The 24,423-nt window shown below is 42.4% G+C and overlaps 1 protein-coding gene and 1 long non-coding RNA gene across 5 annotated transcripts in view; one reads left to right on the top strand and one right to left on the bottom strand.

The window, feature by feature from the left end:
- Positions 1-6,890, bottom strand: part of gabra5 (gamma-aminobutyric acid type A receptor subunit alpha5) — a 112,588-nt gene extending 105,698 nt beyond the window's left edge. The window contains exons 1-5 of one of the 4 annotated variants that reach the window (XM_043692282.1): positions 6,400-6,890; positions 4,800-4,974; positions 3,672-3,793; positions 2,638-2,705; positions 2,332-2,552 (exon numbers count right to left, since the gene is read on the bottom strand). In XM_043692282.1, coding sequence (XP_043548217.1) covers positions 2,332-2,552; positions 2,638-2,705; positions 3,672-3,793; positions 4,800-4,873 — 485 coding nt within the window. In that variant the 5' untranslated portion in view covers positions 4,874-4,974; positions 6,400-6,890. Of the gene's footprint in view, positions 1-2,331; positions 2,553-2,637; positions 2,706-3,671; positions 3,794-4,799; positions 4,975-5,610; positions 6,266-6,399 lie in introns of those variants that run through there. The other 3 variants (XM_043692285.1, XM_043692281.1, XM_043692284.1) reach the window with 3 other exon arrangements.
- Positions 1-24,423, top strand: part of LOC122550886 — a 163,204-nt gene that overhangs the window by 75,755 nt on the left and 63,026 nt on the right. The gene's annotated exons all lie outside the window — the stretch shown is intronic.

The following is a 24,423-nucleotide window of genomic DNA, read 5'->3' as shown; positions in this document are numbered from 1 at the left end:
TCTCCCCACCCCCACCCTCCCCTCGCTTATCTCTTCACACTTCAGGCTCACTGCCTTTATTCCTGATGAAGGGCTTTTGCCCGAAACGTCGATTTCAAAGCTCCTTGGATGCTGCCTGAACTGCTGTGCTCTTCCAGCACCACTAATCCAGAATCTCTCTTACCTCCCCTGAGCCTCGGTTCCCTATTTGATCAGAGCCTGGGTATCAAAAGCCTGATGCAATCCACCACACTCACTTCCTTCCACATCTACAGCATCGTGCAGCTACACCCTTACCTCACATGGATTGCTGGTAAAGCAATTAGCTGTGCTTTCCTTGTTTCCACATGCATTGTACCAAGTCCCTTCATGGATTACCGCTTAGCTGTCCAAAACTTTGGAACCCTTCTGTTGCCCCATTCACCCATCATTTGTGCTTTCATTTGACTCACTTGGGTTCACTAACCCCCACTATGTTGAATACAAAACCCTCATTCTAATTACAAGGCACCCACTCCACTATATTTGCGCTATCTCCAAGAGCATACAAACAAGGAACAAGAGTAGGCCACTTGGCTCTTTGAGCCTGCTCCACCATTCATCATCATCATGACTTATCTGATTTTAGTGTTAATCCTACATTCCTGCTTACCCTCCCCCCCACCAAACAAAAAATGTCTTCTTGGCAAATCAAGAGGCAAGCCAGCTCTGCCTTGAAAAATACTTAAAGATTCTGCACACGTGTTGTTTGAGGAATGGAATTAACCATCTAAGAGAAAAAACTTACAGTCTTTGATCCTATAACTTTGATCTACTATGTGATGCTTGTCCTTCACTCCACCCATAGAAAACTGGACATTTGGGGAGAACTCCTTCTTTGAGCCAGGATTCATGCCCAGGATATATAAACCAGATACTACAAACTGCCAAACAAAACTATAGCTCCTGTTCAAGATTATGAACAAGCCTAGTTTTTGTTTTCTAAAAAGGAAGACTTGTAATTTCATAATATCTCTCACATTATGTCCCAAACACCTTTGTAGCTATTGAAGATTTTTGCAGTATTGTCACTGTTGTAAAGTATGAAATAATAAAGTTAATTTGCACACAATAGGCTCCCACAGACAACTGTGTCAGAAGCAATGTGAACAATATTGTAAAGTAGAAATAACTGTGCTAATTCACACACAGAAAGCTTCCACAGACGACAATGTGAGAAACAGTGTAACCAATTTTGTTGAAATAACCCTTTTAAATTGTACACAGTAAGCTCCCACAAACAGTTACATGGTAAGCAGTATGTGCACTGTTGTAAAATTTTAAAATCCTGTTGATTTGTGCACAGTAAGATCCCACAGAAAGGTATGTAATAATGACCAGATACGTTGTATTTATGATGTTGATTAGGGAATAGCCATGAGATCTTCGACCTCCAACTTTGAGAGTAGGTGGGGCCTTAGTTAACACCACATCTGAAAGAGGCACCTCTGACAACGCAGCACTCTCTCAGTCCAGGACAATGGTTATTAAGGAATAGTGTTTGTGTTGATGGCACTCTTTAAATTGGTCCCATTAAAAGTACCTCAGAGATGTTTTTTGGGTGTAATTTGAGACATCTTGTGTCAAGGAACGTCAATTAAAATGTCCAAGGAAGACATCTGGTGGTGACTAGTGGGTACGACATCTGTTCAATCAGAAACAAAGGAAAACCTGGGTCTGAGAATAAACCGCTGAAAAGCAAACATTTCTGCCTTTGTATTGACAAAGCAAGTGTTAACATTCTTTCGTTAATTGCAGTGCTATAAGAGCACTTGAAATTTAATTTGTAGTCTTGGATAGTATTTTAAATCACTGTTTCAAAATATAATCTTAAAAGCATTAGTTTCAAATACGGGAGCTAATTATTTAACAAAGGGCTAAATCGAATTTTACCTCCCACAATTAATCTTAGTTACTCTGGGTAATAGTGCAGAAATTAAAAGAAAAGATCAAAACATGAAACATGAATGGGAACAACCTTATTAAACCGTATTTTAAATTATTTTCTCCATATGTAAATAAATATTGATAATAGCAATCTATCAAATAGTAATTCTTACCAGACTCAGTTTCTGAACTTGAAATTCATTACGTTTATCCAATTTAACAAAAAGATAATATATTTAAGATGATTAACATTATTACTGTAACATATTCATTTAAATACTATTGTGTAAAAAATAAATCGACATGACCATAAAGAAAAGAAATTTCATTCCTGGTGTACATTGCTGAGGCAATGATTTATATTGAACATTTGAGAACAGAAACCCACCAGAACTGTGAGCACACGAGTAAGTACTGAGTAATTACCTCATGGTGTAGAGCAAAGTACCATCCTCCACCAGCCGGAGTAGCTTGTTAGGGGTGGTCATGTTGTGAGCTATCGATTTCTTGCCATTGTGAAAGAAGGTGTCCGGAGTCCAGATCTTACTCGCCAGCATGTTGTTGAGAGACAGCAGCTGCATTGGTCCTTTAAACTTCAGGCGCTCGTCCTTCCAGCTTTGGCGGAAAAATACGTCTATCGTGTACTCCTGTCAGGGAGCAGCAGGCGCTGGTTGGTATGGTGACTGCTGGAAATGTGAATCGAGCTTTGTAGAAACATATTTGATCACTTACCATTTCAGTGTCCGAGACTGGGCCAAAACTTGTAACGTAGATGTCTGTTTTAACCTCCGTGATCCTTTCTGCAAAAGATCAAGCGGTTGAAGGAAATAATCAGCCAACCCATTCTATGGTTGGCATCCAATACCATCAGATGCTCACTAGTATTTTAGGACACTATTTAAGTATCTGCTTTCTTACAGAAAGAAACAATTGGCTCATCATGACCGTAAGAGATAGGACAGGAAGTAGGCCATTTAGCCCATCCAGTCTACCTCCCCATTCAATGAGATCATGGCTGATCTAACAACCTTCAACTCCACTTTCTTCCCTTTTCCCCACACACCTTACTGGTTGAAAATCTGTCTATCTCAGCCTTGAATATAATGACCTCGCCTCAACAGCCCTCTGTGGTAAACGAACTCCACCGATTCACTGTGCCCAAAGACTAAAACAAAACCCTCATCCATCACTGCTTTAAATGTGCGACCCTTGTTCTGGAATTGTCTCCTCTGGTTCTAGTCTCTCACAAAGTGTAAACAAGCTTTTTGCACCGATCTTATGCAGTCCTCTAAGAATCTTGGATGTTTCACTGAGACGGCATTTCTCAATGAATGTTGACCCTTGAGAAAGCAGACCGCGCAAACTCCTCCCCAAATCTAGCTGTTTGGGAGAAGTTTCCAGTGTGACCCTGGCCCCTACCCTTTCCCCTCCACCGCCCAGAAATGTCTTTTCAAGTATTCTCAATCAGCACTTTGAAAGGATTCTATTTCCACCGCCCCTATTCGACCCTTCAATCCTGGTCGTCCTGGTCAGCTGATCGGATAGACCTGAACTCCTCACCTCTCTCCTCCCCGCCCCCCCCCAGCTCCGTCCCCCGCTCGCGTTCTTTGGTTACACTGACCTCCAAGACAGTGATGTCTGTTTCTGATCTCGCCTTTTTGTTCTAATGTGAGCGGCCCATGCACTTGGAGAGATGGGGAACAATCAGACCGTGCAATTTTTGGAAAGATCAAACGTGGGGGAAAACGGCAGCTCCATGAACTCACCTCCGAGTCCCGGTCGCAGCCTGTTATCGTATCCGTCCAGCAGACCATCCAAAATTCTGGTGAAGATGGTGATATTGTCGTTGGTGTGTTGCTTCAGCGCTGGGGAGACGCTCTGGGGCAAGCTGGGGAGCAGGTTTCGTTTTGTATGCAAAGGTTAAAACAGGTTTCCATCTTTTATCTCTTATTAACTTGATAAAGCATTTTAGAAGGGTCCGTGCATATGCCGGATCAATACGACAGCATGACTCAGTCCCCAAAGCGCGGGCTCAGGCAAAAATGCTGCTGAACTAACTTCTTCTTGGGGAAATGCACCCACCTCCCCGTCAGTTACAGAGTCAACCTTGCCCGAGTCACTCTCGCTTCAGAGCAGAAAATGTTAGCCCCGCCAACATTCAGCATTCCTGTTGTTAGGCTAAAAGGGCTTCACAATCGTGTAGCGCCTCCTTAGTGTGCTTAGTAATGATGAGCAGCACAGCAATTGATGCATTTTGGGGAGAAAGAAAATCTGTACGGCATTAAACACTAACTGTGGAGTAAGCAACAGACCTCTCGTTGGCTCCAAGATTTATATCAGAAGGCGATGTTGCTTGGAAGGGTTTCAGTTGAAAGAAGCTAAATGACAGCTGAGCTCGGGTAGTCCAGTGGTAATAACCCCGCTGGATGAAAGTGAGGACTGCAGATGCTGGAGATTAGAGTGGAGAGTGTGGTGCTGGAAAAGCACAACAGGTCAGGCAGCATCCGAGGAGCAGGAGAATCGACGTTTGGGCCAAAGCCCTTCACCAGGAAGCAGTGCTTTTCCAGCACCACACTCTGGACAGGTAATAACCCTGGGCAGGAGTCATTATTGACCCATTGGAGCACAAGGACAGAAGGTGTAAATACCCCTGAACCTGCCTGATGCAGAACGTACACGCTTTCAGGCCGCACCGTTTCACTCAATATCATGAGGAAGGGTCACTGGGCAGACATTGCCAGACCTGCTGAGCTTTTCCAACAAGGTCCTGTTTCCGTTTCACTTCAGCTGACAGCGACTACCTGGTCCATCCCTCCCCCATCCCACTCCCTCAACCCCATCCCCTCAGCTCCACCAAACTTGACACGCCGCCGGCCAACTCATTGCCAACTCACCTCGGGCGCCAGGTCAGACTCGACACAAGGAGCAAGCACAGCTTGCTGAATCCTGCCAACCTCCCAATGTCCATGGCCACTGCTAAAAGATTCCAAATCCCGACCGGGCGCTTGTCAGCCCGCCCTCTCTCTCGCTCTGTTTCTCTGGTTTCAATCAGCACTGAACAAATCTGAGCTGAACAAACGCAATGGAGACTATGATCAGTATGTCCCAGCTCAGGCGCTGACCCAGCACAATCTTCACCATAGTGTAGGGGCGGAGGGAGGAAGGGGTGGTGGTGGTATCTGATTTAAAAATCAGCATATAGTGCCTCGCACAGATTAAAGTCAGATTATAGCAATAACAAAAAAAATCCAGTGTTTGGACATTGTCTATCTAATGTCACTGTTTTGATTTTAACTACAAATCAAGGGCGTAGCAGAAGGTGGACTGGCACAAGGGACTGACAAATACACATCAATTACCCCCAGCAAAGTGTTCTGTCATTACCAGCAGCCACACAATAGACTCTCTCGCCTTCGCTTGAATTTACAGTACAATAGGTGATTAATAAAACCTTGCTTTATGTCCTTCCGCCCATACACACATACACACACACCCACACACACACAATCACACACACAAACCCATCCACATACCCAATCACACACCTCTCCACGCCGTCCGATCTCTGAAATTTATGATTAGGTACTTTTCCTATTAGATCTGAGTGAATATGACATTCTATGTAATATATATAGCGACGGTGCCAAAAGAATCCCTTTGTCAAACACACCACTCTCCAGCGCACTTCAAAGTTCAGTACTGTACCTTCAATCACTTGGAGCTGTCCGTTCAGCACCAGTCTCCCTCCGGAGCCAACCCAGGCTCCAGCTGGAAGCGTGTTTCCGCGCTTCCCTTACGGCTGCTCAGCGCGGCTCCGCTCGGGGTTCTCCAGCCGGCTGCTTTCACCATCGGGGCACCGGGACGGAGGAGGAACTGCGGCCCGTGTCCCAGCCCTCGCCGCCAGCTCCGCTCTAAGGCTGGGTGGAGAGCGTCCGCTCCCTCTGGGATCTCCCGGGCAGCCAATCATGTCCTCATGCTTGAGCTGGGGCTGGGCTTCACCCGGAGAGGATAAAGCAATGCAGTTGGTAGAGGAAAGCGGTCGATGGGATGGGGCTTGTGGGTGGGGTGGAGTGGGGGGGTGGGGTGATGGTTGCTGGAGGTATCGTTGAAAAGTCTTACATTAATAATGCACGGAAGGACTCCACACAGTGGCAGAATGGGAGCTTGCACAGCACTGCTATTGTTCTGTGGAGTCCTCGACTTTTTACCGGGGAGTGTGCTGGATAACCTGTGACCAATTTACAGGTCATGGAGCAGGGAGAGAGAAAGACTGCATCCGCCTGGAATTGCTGGTCTCACAGAATCAGTAGATGGTGCACAGTGCGGACAGCGGCCATTCGGCCCGCAGTCTCTGCACTGACTCTCCCCAGGAAAGGCGACCTGATGACATTCCCCCATCCCTATTCCAAACGACCAACACACAGCTTCTCCCGTAACCGCTAACACATCCCACCTTGTCAGAGAACAGCCCCTGTCCCCAAGCTGTGACCTTACCGGATGAACGTGGACTCAGTGGATTCGGTGACTTGATGATTCCGGGATATGACTAGAGAATCTTGACCAAGACAGCCAACGATAATAGATTGACTTAAACCTTGTTTTGATTTGTTGCAGATTTCTCCAGTGGCAGTGATATACGCTAGGCACTGTAAATAACTATACAGGAGAAACTAGACTCCGCGCATTATGAGAGTAGGGGGCTGTATATAGAGATGAGATTGTTGGATGGCTGTAGGCGGCGAGAGACTGCGGGAAACGTGATTCCGCGACAATTATACACAGGAGTATAAATGACAGAGTTTTAAACAAGACCAGTGGTGTGGAATGGCTCACTGGATAATTAGCAACAGAACCGAGGTTTTGAGTGTGGCACTGATCCCTGGGGGAACTGTCTGTGAAACAGCATGGACCTTTAGATTTGTAAATCGTAGGACTAGAATCTGCATGTTAGGAATTAGTTATGAACTAGATTGATGTGGAGGTGCCAGTATTGGACTGGGGTGGACAAGGTCAGAAGTCACACCACACCAGATTAGAGTCCAACAGGTTTATTTGAAATCACAGGCTTTCGAAGCGCTGCTCCTTCGTCAGGTGATTAGAATCAAGAATGAGATTGTGGACGCCGGGTGTATATGGGGTGAGCTGGTAAAGATTCATGGAGTGAACGCATCCCCTATTCTCCTCAGCGCTAGGAATCTTGAACGTTAAAGGCGACGCTGTATCATAGCTGGGTCAGACTGTGGGAACTTCCTCCGGCCTGTAAGGAGATCTCCACGGCCATGCACCCCTTCGGCAATCTTCATTGAATGGATAAATAAATGAACAGGATCGATATTTCAAGCGTCTCTGCCAGGCGAATGGATGTAATTTGTACTGAGAATGTGTCGCCTGGAGGAGACGACTAAATGTAAAGCTACGAGGTAAAAAAACAATGACTGCAGATGCTGGAAACCAGATTCTGGATCAGTGGTGCTGGAAGAGCACAGCAGTTCAGGCAGCATCCAAGGAGCTTCGAAATCGACGTTTCGGAAGGGCTTTTGCCTGAAACGTCGATTTCGAAGCTCCTTGGATGCTGCCTAAACTGCTGTGCTCTTCCAGCACCACTAATCCATAAATGTAAAGCTACACCATCAAGGCAATAGAGTCTGCTGTGGAGTGGACACTGTAGGGATCGATGCAACTGCAGGGATCGAGGGGAAGTGGGTTGCTCGAAGACCAACGTGTATGCCGATATACATCCACACTAAACTCTTCCGGAATTCACTGATGAACTCCATCTCTAATATTCAATGCGGCCCTTATCTTGTCCTTAAGATAAGCTTGGACAACAGTTACTTCCATGTTCACCCGCTCTCTGAGGGATTCAGAGGCCAGTCCTATGTCATATCCCAATACCCTAACCCTAACTCTGTTGGCTCAAATCAGACAGGCTGGCCAGCAATCGAGCTTGGAATGTTTAGTCTGCAGCGCTTTGTTAAATCCCCAAAATAAAGAGCTTCAAATCAGGACTAGATACCGCCGGAGCACTCGGAATGTCGGTTAACTCTATCGAGAGAACAAGAAGTGGTTTCAATATAGAGCCTATATTTTGACATGCATTCACATTCTGAAGTGGTTGTCTTTGTTGACTCCTACGCACGCGGGTTGACTTGTAGGTGCTGAGCTTAAGAAACTGAGTCATTGTCGATTCTTCACCGCGCAACGTTTCATTCCCTCCACGTCGGTGGGAGGGTAATGAAGTTAGCACCCGATTTTGACCCATTCAATCCCCCACCACCATCAAAGCCTGGCTCGGTCAAAATCATGGATTTGCATCCTTAGCGGTACTGTGAGTCGAGATACAACACATGGATTGCAATGGTTCCGGAAGGTAGCTCACCACCACAACCTTCTCAAGGCAAAATAGGGATGGACAGCGAATGCTAACCCAACTAGCAGCACCCACATCCCATAAGTTATGTTTTAAACTTGTATAGAGGTAAAGCTAGGCCAATTTAATATTTTAAAATACTTAATTTTATATCAAAAATTCAATCATCTCTTGTTTTCCCCTGTGTCATCGCACTCCATTCTTTCTCTGAAGTTCCGCTAAGTGTTTCCTCCATTACAATTCATCCTCAGCACTGCCTCCTAGAGGCTGAGTTCATTTAGGGAGCAATTCCGGCAGATGCGAGAATCTGCGCTGAAAACACAAAAAAAGCTGAAAAATTCAGAGCTGATGAAGATTCATTTCGACTCAAAACATTAGCTTGTTCTTTCTCTGTGAATGCTGCCTGACCTGCTGTGACTTACTTCCAGTATGTTTTGTTTTCAGCTTATCTCCTTTTCTTCCCTGTGAATACATCTGGGAAATTCATCTAAAGTTGTATCCCTGCTTTGACATTTGGGGAAAGCCATGAAACATGGTTTACATTCTCAGGTTAAAGAGATTTTTAAAAGCCAACCCTTTTACAAGCCTCCATTGTTTCTATCTACGCTGTGACTCTTATTGTTTTTGACTTATCCAAGTCACTATGAACACTTCACTCTGAACGTTGTTCAACCCTATTAGATTCCAGAGGGCAGACCTATTGCATTACCACCACTTGAAATTAACTCTTGGGCCATTACTTCTTACTCTGTCTGTCTTTCTCAAGAATGTAAAGCTGTGCAAGTCATGGAGCTAGTTGTCTTAACTGTGAACAACTAGTTACAGGTTATTCAATTGAGATTGTATCTTTGATTCACCTATCATTACTTCTTTATTTATCTCCTTCTATTTACTATTTTGTCCTTGTGATTCTCAGTACTGGGCTGCAACTGAGGCCTTGGCATTTTGTTTTTGGCCTGCACTTGTAAAACTTCGCCGAGGACATGATTCTACTTTGCTTGGTACTTTCCATGAACCATTAAAACTCAAGAGGCATTTTTGGCTGTTGTCTCCTTCTGTGGGAACAGTTCAACTTGTGCCTTGTCCCTATTGTCCTACAATTTGTTCCGCTTTCAGATAATTCACTTAATTGGCTGTCTCCATTACTCTTGCAGGAGAGTAGTAGTGTACTTGCAGGCAGTACATTCCACACCTTAGCCACTCACTGAATGTAAATTTTTTCCTCATGTCACCATAGCTTCTTTTGCCAATTATCTTAAATCTGTGTACTCAAAGTTCGTAATCTTTCCACTATCTGCTCTGTTCAGATAACTTAAGGTTTTGAATTGCTTTCTCAAATCTCCTTTTAACCTTCTCCAAGAATAGTCCAAACTTCTCCTGCCTTGCTTTGTAGCTGAAGTTCCTCATCTCTGGAACCTTTCTTGTGAAACTTCTGTAATGCTTTCACATCCTTCCTAATGTATGAGCCTGGGCATGGACTGAATATTCCTATATTAGATGAACCAGCATTTTATACTGTTTTAGCTTCATTAATCAATAAGGCCCACAATACTGTGTGATTTACTAACTTGCCCCTCAACCTGTCCTGCAACCTGCAATGGTTAATGCACAGAAGCACCCAGGCGTCTCTGCTCCTGCATCCCCTTCAGAATTGAACCTTTCATATTGTCCTTCTGATTTCTTCCAACCAAAAGGAATTACTTCACTCTTCTTTGGATGAAATTTAATCCACCACATTTTTCCCATTTCTCCAAACTCTTTATAGTCTATAAGACTAGATTAATTTAGAATATCTGGTCAGCATGGATGGGTTGGACCAAATGTCTATTTCCTGGATTTACAATTCTATGGCTCTAATGACATTCTACACTCCCATCCTCATGGTACACAACAGTTTTGTATTATCTACACATTTTGAAGTTGTGTCCTGTACACCAAACTCAAGGTTATTAATATATATTGTGAAATGCATAGGTCCTAACAGCAATCCTTGGAAAACTTCACTGTAAACCTTGCTTTTCCTGAAAAACATCTGATCACTACATTGTGTTTGCTACTCAACAATTTAATATCCATTTTTTGACTATTCCATGAGCAATAGATGTCTTCACAAATCTGTTGTGCAGCCTTTTATCAAATGCCTGGATTAGATGGAAGAAGGTTTTGTAAGTGGTAGGTGGGATTTGTAAAGAGGTTGTTTTCCTGTGGGCCAGAGGCTCTTGGTTTGAGTGCCATATAAGGACTTAATTGCCAAGGAAGTTGTGATGATAAAGTGACCAAACTGGTTAGTGTGAGCCTGTGTATCATTCCAATCGGGCTGATGGCAGATGCTAATAGTTGGAGATTCACTTGGGCAATTATTTGACAAAAGCAATACAATGAAAGGCCATGAATTCAGACAGGCAGGTTTAGAATTCATCTATAGACGTGCTCTAAACTGGTTAATAGCTTTATGAGACTGGTGACCCTTGGACACTGTTGAATTGGGTTTAGTGGGATTGAAGCCCAGAGGTAGTGGGTTGGTTTCTCTCCAATTCCTCGACACAGGGGTGGACCACTACAAAGAATACACCTTGGAGCTATTCTGAATAAAAACACCAGACGAGGAATTCATATTGTGGGAATTTTGGCTTTGGGTGTGAAGTAAGCTTTAGAGTTTTTATTACTTTATAATGTAGTGTAAAGAACTGACTGGTTCCAATGGAGAATGAAGAATGGAACAATTTGTTTTTGGCAACTGTTAGTATAGCAATTAGTGAAGGAAAAAGAACACACTAGCCCTTTCCAGATAGAATTCACCCCAAAGATGTCAAATTGTCAGGATTGAATACCCCAGTGTTAACCAAAGTCATTGATGTTCCACAGCATTTTGCTATTTCCTATCACTGATGCCAGATATCCCGCAGGGCTGTTGTATTTTTGGTGCTTGTGCCAATCTTCTTCATGGTGCACAATTTGTCTTCGGCTATTCTCCTTCATAGTTCTTCTAAAAATTAAACCTAGAAAACAGGTGTCATTGTGGTAAATCTTTTATCATTTTATACCAAATCATTTTGAAATAATACTCCCAAACTACCCTTTACTTTGATTTTTGCTGCAAAATAAAGATACATTTATCAAAGCATTCATCAGGGCAATTCACAAGAATTCACAATTCTTGCAAATGCAAGACAAATTGTTTGTAAAAAGACAATGTGTCTTTTTTCCAGCCATGGTCAAGTGCTGTACTAACAAGTAGTTCTTTATTGTTTGTTTTTTATTGTTGCACTTCATTTCATGTTGATACATGCATTTTGTGTGAAAATGATAACTAGCACAGTTAATGTTACAAACTAAAAGACTTTCAACCAGGATTAAAATCATAAAATCACAAAATCACACAGTACAAAAGAGGCCCTTTGGCCCATCAAGTCTGCACTTAAAAAAAACTGCTCTACATTTGTGCTAGTCCTACCTTCCAGCACTTGGCCTTGAAGATTATGGTATTTTATATGATGATCCAAGTACTTTTTAAAGGTTATGAGGTTTCTCCAACATCACAAGGCAGTGCATTCCAGATTCCCACTATCCTCTGGGTGAAAAAGAAGTTCCCCCAAGTCCCTCTAAACCTGTTGTCTTTCATTTTTAAATTATGCCCCCTTGATATTGACCTCTCAACTAAGTAGAATAGATGTTTTTACTCCACCCTGCCCTTGCTCCTCATATTATTATATACCTTAATCAGGTCCCCACCTCCAGTCTTTACTGCTGTAAATAAAAAAAAAACGTGTACCTATACAGCTTTTCTCTTCATAGCCAAGATGTTCCATCTCAGGTAGACATTAGCTCTGTTGTTTTTGAATGGTAATACTTTTTCCAGGGTAAGAGAATCCAAAACTAGAGATAGTAGGTTTAAGGTGAAAGGGAAAAGATTTAAAAGGGTCAACTGTTTCACACAGAGTGAATAGAATGAGCTGCCAGAGGAAGGTTCAATTACAGCATCTGAAAGGGTATGTGAATAGGAAGGAGTTTTAGATTAGATTAGATTCCCTTTAGCCCAACAAGTCCACACCGACCCTCCGAAGATTAACACCTAGACCCATTTCCCACTGACTAATGCACTGAACATTATGGGCGATTCATCTAACCTGGGTTGTGGGAGGAAACCCCCCACGCAGAGTATATGCAAATTCCACACACACAGTTGCCCGAGGCTGGAATCAAACCTGGGTCCCTTGGTGCTGTGAGGCAGCAATGCTAACCACTGTGCCACCATGCTGCTATTTAGAGGGAGATGGGCCAATATGGGCAAATGGGACTAGATTAATTTTGGATATCTAGTCAGCATAGACGAGTTGGGCCGAAGGGGTCTGTTTCCCCACTGTACATCTCTATGACACAAGCTTTTGTTTCCAAAAGGAAAGTTTCACCAATTCCGATGGAGGTCCAGCTCGCCTCAGTCTGACACCCAGCAAGGGTTACCCTCTCTTAGAGAAGTTAAACTCTGAGATCTCGGGTAAGGTTGCTGGATCGCGTTCCCATGGTAGCTGCCGTTGAGCATAGAGCTGCCAATAGCATAGAATAACTGACGAACATTTTGCTTTCCTGCTTTTCATACGCGGCACCGTTTTAAAACGTACTCGGCTAGAAAAATACATGTTCGCACCCATTATTTCCATTAGAGGGAGCGCTAAGTCTCTGAATTAGATTGACCAGAGCTTGAGGAAAGGAAAATTACATTAACAGCTTTAGGCTTGACTTGGATTAAATGATGCTTAACAGTAAAATGCTGGGGAACAGCAGCGACGCTACTTAATTCTACTTTACTGCTTGCTAATGACATCAACACTCATTCTGAACAATTCCGTTCTCTGAAAAGATGTCCTAAAGTACTCTTTTTCTTTAAAAAACAACAACAAAAAAAAATTTTAAGCATGAATCAAAATATTGTGGGCAAATACATTCTCCCTCACATCCCACTGAAAAAAAAGATTGTTTCTCGACCTTTCTGCATCCAGCAATAACTTTTTAATGAGGCAAACTTGGCTGGTTTTACTGGGGAATACCCAGATTATTTCTTGCACGGGGAATGCATTGTCTATTCATCTGCCACTGCTCTCTCTGTACAATCGAAATCTGCAATGTATGGATCGCCAGTCTAATACATGATGTGATATCTGCATTACAATGCAGTAATCCTCGACTGTGCACTTCTGCAGAACCCGGGTTCATTGTTTTACTTGTGTCTCAGGAGGGCAAGGAAATTCGCAGTGGTCTTAATGTTAATTTACCTCCGAACAGCGAGAATAGCTGGCCTCGTTTTTTCTTCTCTAACATCACTGGAGGAATTTCAGTCCATTCGCCTCCTTTGCCTGGGCAATTTGCTGACTCCGCCTGGTCGTTGGCTTTAATTGTAACAAGGCGTTGACCACTATGTTAGAGCAACTAATGGGGCTTTCTACTGTTGAGCCAAGATGCTAAACCACAGTTAGGATTTTGCTGACACTACTATTTGTGTGTGTGTGTTTTTTTTTATGCAGGCTACTTTCCGAAGTTGAACGTCAGGAGACTAAGTGCCTTCTTTAAAATTAAGGCGAGCACTGGCGCCAGATTTCTCAGTCTCCCTGCCTCAATTTCTTGGCTGGGAACGAACTATCCACTCCCCCATGCCCTTCTAACCCCTTTTCCCCAGAAGGAAACGATCGAAAGGGATTTCAGCCTGGTCTTGTGAACTTCCAAACGGAATTCCAGCATAACCTTCAATCCCAAGTATTAGTTTTGCTTTGATTCCCTTTGAGTTGCTTTGTGTTGACGGAGCTCATGGCCAACAACTGCTAGTAACGCTTTACTGGCTCAGAGCCAAAACAACAGATACAGTGCTCAGAACAGCAAAGCACAGAGGGACTTAGACTCTGCTCAGGTGCATGAAGCCCCGAGCCACAGTGGCTGTGCTCAATCTGTCTGAATTCACAGAATGGGACCCGTCCCTAATTGTCCAGAGAGCATTTAAGAGTCGACAATATTGCTGTGGGTCTGGTAAGAACAGTAATTTTCTTTTCCAAAGGAGCACAGTTTTTTTTTTAATTAATAATTGCCAATGCTTTCATGGTCATCATTAGACACTACTCCAGATTTTTAAAATTGAATTCAAATTCCACTGGGATTCAAACCCATGTCCCCTGAACATCACCTGAATCTCTGTCTAGTGATAACATCATTCAGCTATCATCTGTCAAGGAAAGTAAAGACCTGCCCATTGGTTTTCCCAGACTCACAACACCACAAAATCATTGACATTTGCTTGAGCACTTTCTGATCAGACAACCAAAATAGTAGGTCATCTGGCATTGCATCCAGAAATCATTCATTTTGGCATCAATTGTCATTGTCCCTGATAATCAGACACACCTAACCACAGATTCCAAGTGTTTTCCATCTTTGACATATATAGATACTCTAGCCTCCTGACTGTTTGCCTGACTATTTCAGGCAGTAAACTTGAAACAGGACGAATGACCTGCTTTCAAATTCACGCTTTGAGTTGAAAAACATGTGAAAACCTTTTTCACCACCTACAGAATGATGTTATAACTTATTCTGCCCAATTCCTGTCCCATTTTGTTTTCCTTCTTTTACCAAGAAAAATCCATCCATTGCAGTCTGAAATTTAATAATTGACTGGTTTCAACACGATTGTCCAGTACTAAGTTATGAGATAAATTAACCAGAGGTTCACCTACTTGCATCTTTGACAATATGCTTTTATCTATTATTTGAAATGCATGTAGTGCAGATGCTCGTTTTAAAATTATTATTTTTTCTTTTCCTTCCTCAAATATACAGAGAACTTCTGTGTGTTTTTTCTTGTCTCTCTTCCTTCATTCCCAATTGGGCTTCTTCCCTCAGCCTTGAGTTTGCGATGATTCCTTCTCAATCCGTCATTCTAACACATGGAAAGAACATATAAATAAAACAAAGAACTGCAGATGCAGGAACAGAAACAGATCTGAAACAAAAACAGAAACTACTGGCAATTCATCAGTTCTGATGAAGTCACCAGACTTTAAACACTAACTCTGTTTTCTGCCCATAGATGTTGCCAGACCTGCTGGGTTTTGCCAGCAATTTCTGTTCTCCTTTCTCTTCCGCAAGTCCTCATCCTTTAGTTTTTGGAGGTCTTTTCAGCCGTTTTTAAAAACACCATCCTTTGATGCTGTCCAATTTCTTTTCAGCTTAAAACATAATGAGCCCTTTATGCCTGAATGATAACTACCTGCACCAAAGCATTGTGGAACTTTTCTCTTTATGCATCAGCCATTTTGTTATGATTTCAATGTGATTAGCTGCTCCCTCAATAAACTTCATGTCTCTCTTGGGAACTGGGGTATGATTTTATCTCCGAGTCAAGTAGATGAACATGAAGAGGTGCAGTTGATGTTGGGGTGTAGTTCCTTATGATTGGACAGAGAGTCCTTCTCATTGTGTTAATTGGCTGGAATACATCACATGTCACCAGATACTCTGACTATCCTCAATAGGCAGACAGTTATTTAACTTAATCCTCTATTGTTTAGGCTGTAAACCAGAGGAGAATGAACGGTACCTGTTACAAATATCAAATCTTTGATGTTCAAAACATCAAAAACAGATCATATCTCAGGATAAAACAATTTTTCTTGTGGGGGTAGTGGCAAAATAGTAATGTTACTGGAATGGTAATTCAGAGACCCAGACTATCATTCATGAGTTTGAGTGACACCATGGCAGATGGTGAAATTTGCATTCATTAAAATCTAGAATTAAATCTTGTTTAATAGCAGCCATATTACCATTGTCAATTGCCAGTAAAACAGCAGTATAACTGTAGGGATGGAAATCTGATTGTAGAATCCCGGCAGTACAGAGGCAGGCCATTTGGCCCATTGAGTATGCACTAATTTCTGAAGAGCATCCCATTCTGCCCCATCCCTCTTAATTTTTATGCCCTGTAACCTGCAATTCCAATGACTAACCCACCTAACCTATACATCCCTGGACACTATTGGACAAGCCAACTGACCCGCACATCTTTGGACTGTGGGAGGAAACTGGAGCACCCAAAGGAAACCCATGCAGACACGGGAAAAATGTGCAAACTCCAGAGAGTCACCCGAGGCTGGAATCGAACCTGGATCCCTGTGAGGCAACAGTGCTAACCCCTGAGCTATTGTGCCACCCTGATGCCCTTAACATGGTTTGGTATACATGTGACTGACCCTTAACTGCCCCTCTGAAATTGCCCAGCAAACCACTCAATTTGTGAGGAGTTAGGGATGCTGGGTTTGTTGGTGATGCCCACATCTATTCCAAGAATAAAAACATGTACTATATTTTAGTTGGTCAGCTCATGCTGAAAGCAATACCTGCCACCAAGTAAACTTACACTGGAAATAGCCCGTCCAAATGGTCTGAGTTGATCAATGAGTTGCTACATGATCTGTTAACTGAATCTTGCTTCAGGAACAACAATGGCACAAATCAATTCAGATCAATGGAGGTCCTCAGTGTACAACTTAATGTGCATTCTCTACACCTCAAGCAAGCATCCAAGGGAAATCAATTTGAAGAAAGAAAGAATCCCATAAAGCATCCATCATAGAGAAAAATGCATTTTTGTGACATTGAATGCGAAGCATTGGGACCTAGTCTGTGTGCCCACTAATGGACTCAATAAGAGATGAGGCAGCTATTGATTTCCTTGCCTCTGTGGCTGAAGTCACAAAGAAACTGAAGCTGGAGCCTATTAGCCTCTCATCCACTAAGTAGGGATCCATTACAATTGATGAAAAGAGAAAGCGAGCTGTTAAGCAAAAGCAGTGGGTCTTTAATGCAGTGCCTGAAGTTTCTTAGGAACAGTTGATAGAATGTCGTAATTTACTTCTACAGCAACGATGTCATGAGGCTAAAGGGCTCTCAAAAGAAAGTCATGCATTCAAGTCCTGCTCCATGACCTGAGCACTGATTTCAACTGGAAAATAAGATTAGTTTTGCAATGACTGCAGGACATCTATTAATTTTAGTATTTACTGAGTGTTTTATTGATTAATAATCAGCCTTGTATTATTACTCAATAAACATTTAACAATTACATTATATTCATTAATCATGTATTACGTACATATCCATCTATCAAGTGCAGAATTCTTGGTTACTGTCATAGCATGCACCTTTTGTAGGAATAATGGATCCAAAAGGAAATATAAAAGAATTGTTTCTGGGTACATTTGCCAGTTATTTTTCAAGGACTTATGTACCTCCAGACTCTGCTATCCCATCTGCTGAATTCCCTGGGGAAAATATCATAGGTCAGCATTGTGTAATCTCCTAATATGAGCTCCAGGCAAGTAGTGAGAATACAATAGTGGAAAGTCTCTTGTATAATTGCCTCACACGCACATTGTCTGACTACTAAAATCTTGCTTTGCTTTAGGAATATTATAAAATACTTAAATCACTTTGATGCACTAACCCAACTCTGGATCCCGCAAGTTCCTTGCCTCCCATTGGTAACAAAATGGAAAATTTATTTAATACTAATGATTAGTTACATTACAGTGTGGAAACAGGCCCTTCAGCCCAACAAGTCCACACCGACCCGCCGAAGCGCAACCCACCCATACCCCTACATTTACCCCTTACCTAACACTACGGGCAATTTAGCATGGCCAATTCACCTGACCTGCACATCTTTGGACTGTGGGAGGAAACCAGAGCACCCAGAGGAAACCCACGCAGACACGGGGAAAATGTGCAAACTCCACACAGTCAGTCGCCTGAGGGGGGAATTGAACCTGGGTCTCTGGCGCTGTGAGGCAGCAGTGCTAACCACTGTGCCATCGTTCTGCCCACATAATGCTGGATGTATAAGATAAAAATGAAAGATTTTTCAACTTGGAGAAATGGAATTTAACTTCAAAACATTAACAGTAAGGCACTGAAATGTCAGGTCTCACTCTCAAGCATTTGTTTTGTGTACTGAATGTGTCATCACATCATTTTTAGGTGTTTAATCTGTTTGATTAGATTACTTACAGTGTGGAAACAGGCCCTTCGGCCCAACAAGTCCACACTGACCCGCCGAAGCGCAACCCACCCAGACCCATTCCCCTACATTTACCCCATCACCTAACACTACAGGCAATTCAGCATGGCCAATTCACCTAACCTGCACATTTTTGGAGTGTGGGAGGAAACCGGAACTTCCGGAGGAAACCCACGCAGACAATGTGCAAACTCCACACAGTCATTCGCCTGTGGCGGGAATTGAACCCGGGTCTCTGGCGCTGTGAGGCAGCAGTGCTAACCACTGTGCCACCGTGCCGATTCGTTGATGCCTTTGTAAATAATTATTACGATTACACGCAATTTTAAGGCCTCCCAAAAGCCTTTACAATAGCTAGGTACCTTATTCACCAGTTTTGAAACTGGTGCACCAATAGTAGTTGGAGACACCCTGCTGGGTTCCCTTTCTGGAGAAGGGATAATCACCACTCTCAGGTTAGTGAGTGGTTAGTTTATTGAGAGTGCTATTTTTGAACCTTTTGCAGATTTGGCTGTTGGGGCTTGTTGAAGTCTGTTAAAATAATTTGGTGAGTTTTCAGGGATGTTTTAATCAAGGACTTCTGACAAACATCTGATTGATGGTGTACCAGACATGGCTCAGTTATTGGCACTCTCACTTCTGAGTCACCCTGATCTGGGACACAAGTCCCCCTGAAGACCCAGGCACTAAAAATCAAAGTTGGCATTCCAATACAGTACTGAGGCAATCTGTCCTGTCAGAAGTGCCATTTTTTTCACATGAGGTGCTAAATGGAGTCTCTAACTATCTGATCAGGTAGATGTCACAGATCCCACTGCAGTATATTAAAGAAGAATAGGAAGGTTCTCCACAGGGTTCTGGCTAATATTTACTCTTCGATTAAGGAACAGGTTATCTGTTTAACATCATGTTGCTTTTTGCTACCATGTGCCTGATATTATAACAACCAACTATGCTTCAAAAGTACCTTATTAGCTGTAAAGCACTTTGAGATGTTCAGTGGTTGTGAAAAGCACGATATAAATGCAAGAAACACAATCATAAATTGCTGGAAATACTCAGCAGGTCAGGTAGCATCTGTGGAGACAAAGCAGAGTTAACATTTCCAGTCCAGTGAGTTTTCTTCAGAATGGCTTCCACTAGACATGGAGCATCATTGTCTATACAGAAAGCTGTCTACATGAATAGACAAATCTGTCTAGCTGGTGTGCAACAATCTGCCGTGTGTCACAAAGGGACTGAATCTGATGAGATTTGAGTGGTAGATGCTGAGTGGAAGGTTTTCCTTATGAGGAATTCGAGACGGTGGAGGAACAATTTCAAAATATGGGGCCTCTCATCGAGGAGAGAAGGAATTTCTTCTTGCAAAGTATCATTAGTCTTTGAAATTCTTTCCTACCGAGAGCAGCGGGCTACTTAATATATTCAAGAAAGAGTGAGGAAGATTTTGATCTACAGGGGAATCGAAGATTATAGAGTGAGGCAGGCAGGAAAATGGAGTTTAGGGCAACAACTAGATAAGCCTTGCCCTTACTGAATGATGAGACAAGATTGAAGGGCTGAATAGCCTTTTACTCCTTTTAAAGATTTTTATGATTTTGTGAATCAGTTCTGTTTGATACCAGAGTGCAACTGGATCGAGAGTCAGAGGCATACCCTTTTAACTTTGTTTCTTTATTTTTCTACTTAATACTAAGAAAGACGGTAATATTTAACTTTTAACCTTCTTTCTTTATTTTTCCCCTTTGTACCTAAACGTTTGTGGCTAGGTACCTAAGATGGCACTGGGAATGGTGACATTGTACACTTTTCACTGCACTCCCGAGCTTCTGCAGTTGAGTCGGTGAGACAGTAATATATCATTCTAATTCTAGTTCTATCAGAACCATAAGGGCAAGAGTAGGCCATTTGGCTCCTCAAGCTTACTTCGCTACTCAACAAAATCATGGCTCCTCTGCCCCAGACCTCAACTCCTATTTTATGCCAGCTCCACATTGCCCTGAACTCCACACAATCTACCTACCTCCTTTATAAATAATCTCATCTCCACAACTCTTTGGGGCAGAGAATTCCAGTCTTGAGAGAGGACACATGCCCCTCCCAGGTGTCAATGTGAGTTGTGTGAGGGGGTACCTCAGCACTCTCAAATATCTACAGGAGAGTCGATTGCATGAGTGCTTTGCCATCTTTGAAGGCCCTATCATGATAAGTAAGTTGATAAAAAACAATGACTGCAGATGCTGGAAACCAGATTCTGGATTAGTGGTGCTGGAAGAGCACAGCAGTTCAGGCAGCATCCAAGGAGCTTAAGTCCTAGATTTATTCAGAAACCTGGTATGTTCCAATTGTGGTCACAGAATGATAGTTCGTCACCAAATTGCACTCTGCATTGAGGTTACCATGTGTTCCATGATTGACTGCAGTGATTTAATGTCATACACAGACATTGGAATTTACATTTTCACCATTCCCCAACATATTACTGATAGGCTGCCTGAATGCACTTAACTATTGACTGTGTAGATCATCCCTTTGGAAAGCTGGGCCCTGGAAGGGATGACTTCTGCCTTCCATAACAAAGCTAAGACACAGACTCATCTTTGATGCATTATATGCTGATGTAACGTCTCTGCCTGTCCTTACTTTGGCATGCTTAGGCATATTGCATCACCCAGTACTGATCCCTGCAAGTAACTGTATATTAGAGGAGGTAGTGGCTGACTGGTATTATTGCTGGACTGTTAATCCAGAGACACACATAATATTCTGTGGACCTGGGTTCAGTTCCTGCCATGGCAGATGATGATATTTGAATTCAATACTAATCTGGAAATAAAAGTCTAATGATGACCATGACCATTGTCCAATTGTCGGAAAAGCCTATCTGGATCACTGATGCCCTTTAGGAAAGGAAACTGCCATCCTTACCTGGTCTGGCCTACATATGACTCCAGACCTACAGCAATGTGGTTGCCCTCTGGGCAATTGTCCTATGAATCAATAAAAAAGGTAGCATGAGATGCTAGACTCAGAGCTGGTTCTTGCAAGTTTAATGATAAGTAATGGTGCATTTTTATGTCTTCTTCCAACACAGAGTCCATGAGAACATGGAAAGAGAAAATATGGTTAACAGATGGAGGTAATGGTATTAGAAAGGCAGCTTATCACCACCTCTCAAATTCATTGAGGGCATGGGCAATAAATGCCATTCCAATCTGTGAAGTCCGCATTACCTGAATGAATTATTAAAACAATGTGAGGATGAAATAGTTTGCCTGCTCAATGAAGAAGGCTCGGATGTACACAAGAGAGGTCATTTAATGTGTGAGTAGTGACAGAGGCTGAGTTTGTTGTATGGAGGTGGGACACTGACTGGCGATACAGTGCTTTGAGGAAAGTGAAGCTGGGTGGATCACGATGCTCATTGGCATTGTTACAGTAAAGTGATGTAAGACTGTGCTGACAATAACGAGACTGTGCACGGGCATATTGCCTTAACAGCTCAGATTGGGTCATAGACTGTTAGTCATTGGTTTGATTGTTAGCACAGCCATCACTGAGTCAGAAGGCTGGGGGTTCAAATATCACTCAGAGATGAGTACACGAAAAATTAGGCTGGAACTCAAGTGCAGGGTGGCACTTGATTCAGTACCAAGAGCGTGATGATGCCTTTCAGAAGAGACATCAATCCATGGTCTAGTCTGTTTGCTCTGGTGGATGTGAAAGAAACAAAGGCAGTATTCAAAGAGTTATCCCTGGTGTCCTGGCCAATATTTATTCCCAAAGTAACATCATAGAATATATTATCTGATTGTTACAGTGTTGCAGTTTGTGGAACTTGCTGTGTGTAATTTGACTGATGTGTTTTCTGGTATTACAACAATGTTTCCACTTTGACAATACTTTCAGCTATCTAATGATTGCAAAATGAACTATAGAAATGCAAGTCTTCCTTTCTTTTACATCCAGCAGTGCCTCCAGGTTAAAAGCTTAAAATTTTGGGCATTGACAATATTGACCAAGGAGGAGCACACGGTCTTCCTCCCATCCCACTATTCTATGGGTTATAACATAAATCTAATTGTTTTATCCAGTTTTGCAATGGCCAGTTATATGTTTTCCCTATTTTTAAAAAGTAGACTGAAAATATGCATCAACCAAGTTTCTTTAATAATCAAAAAGAATTATAAAACAAATCTCACTCAACTGAGATGCAAAGCTAATGAACCGAAAAACAAAAATATAAATGTTTGGTCCACTAAATTATCCAAAATGCAAACAAAAGCCAGGTAAAGGGGAAGAAATTAGTTTGTCTCTGTAGTTCATATTTAAGAGATCACTTGGCCAAATTCCATCCTCCACAACAGGTTACCTCTTGAAATGTTAATGTAGTTCAGACCGACAGCTTCCTCATTAACTTTAAACCAGGAACCAGCCTGAATAAGGTTTGTGCTTCACCCTGACATGATGCCTATGTTAGGACTAAATGAACGATCTCAATAAAGGTTTGAAAGAACAGACATATGTTTTCATAGAACGTATTGATGTGAGCTGTGTTTCTGACCCCTGGCAAGATAATAACAAGGAGCTGATGAAAGATTGCACAAAATTGTGCAAAGAAATGTCAGACTTGAAGGAGAGTTGCCTAATCTATTTTAATAGGGGAAATACTTCTGATTGTGAAGAAAAATATTGTTTGGTGGGAAAGAACAGAAAACACTTGAATGCAGCCAAATCGTGGGTTCCATCCAAGTTTGATCCTTGACTTATTATGTCTTTAGGGCAACAAAATAGGAGATAAAATGTTGATAGCAAATTTAAGGAGCAATAGATCAATGCTGCTTCATTATGTTAGTGAATTTTCATTGTCCTCCTATTAAGCAGTCTGGTATTCTAGGTGACTGGCACTTTTATTGGTTTGTAGTGAAAGGAGTTTTTTTTAAGGAAGTAGAAATTTATGAATGAAAGACCATTTTAGCATATTCTATTGTCACTATAGGATTCGTTGGTTTGATATGGTGGATGAATGTGTTTGGAAATTCCTTGGTATGCAGGGTATGCATGGTCATGGGATGTGACAAGAGAGCTTGTCATGGAGAGGAGAATGCATAAGAAAGTTCAATGGAAGGACATAGCTTGGCATGGAAGGCATGAAGGAAATTGAGGATGTTGGAGAAGTGTAGTTTGGTATGGACAGTATGAGTTGCCATTGGAGTGTGTGGAGGGATATAGCTTAGCATGTAGATCAGGAGTAGGACCTTTTGAACTTACCTGTCAAAAGGTCATCTCATGCAGACTATAATTGACAGCAGCTCTGAAAGGCTGTGAGTTACAAGTCCATTGGAGGTTGACTCAAGTCCATGAAACTTGGGAGATGTTTCCCTTGACAATGGAGCTGGCCAGGGTGGAATCACAGGGTGCAGTCTCACAACATGAACCAGCCCACACTCTTAACTCACACTGGAGAGAGTTGGAAAACCTGGGAACGGATGAGGATTCTCAGAATTGGGTTCTGGCTGCTATTTACAACCCTCCCCAAGTATTGCTGACTCTATGACAGTTGAGTTGGATAATGGTGATTTGTGAATAAATATTGGCCAGAAAACAGGTCAGTTTCCATGCTGTTTTCCAAAGTAGTGCCTTGGGATCTTTTATGTTTAATTGAAAGGGAAGATGGGGCCTCAGTTTTACGCCTCCGAAAAGACAGCTCCTCCAATAACACCCATCTTACCCCACCCCATTCCTGTACTACACTGTGATGTTACTCTTGATGTTTGTGCTGAAGTCCTGGAATGGAACTCGAATCTAGAACCCTGTGACTCAAAGGGAAGTGCTTATCCAAAGGCTCCACTTTGACACAAAAGTTGATAATGCTTTCTCAATACCCAGAAAGTGTTTGATAAACTTTATGCTTAGCTAGTGATTGAAAAGAAAGATTTCTTGCAATTATAGAGATAGTAATACATTGATAGACAACTATTTGGACTTATGAAAACAAAGTATTGGCACTAACAGGAGAACATCTGATTTGGAGCAGCTACAAGTGGAGATTTAGAGAATTTTGGGCATGTACTATCATTGTTTATTT

The sequence above is a fragment of the Chiloscyllium plagiosum genome, chromosome 6 (assembly GCF_004010195.1).
Source record: "Chiloscyllium plagiosum isolate BGI_BamShark_2017 chromosome 6, ASM401019v2, whole genome shotgun sequence".
NCBI lineage: Eukaryota > Metazoa > Chordata > Chondrichthyes > Orectolobiformes > Hemiscylliidae > Chiloscyllium > Chiloscyllium plagiosum.
This window is presented reverse-complemented; position numbering and strand designations above follow the sequence as displayed.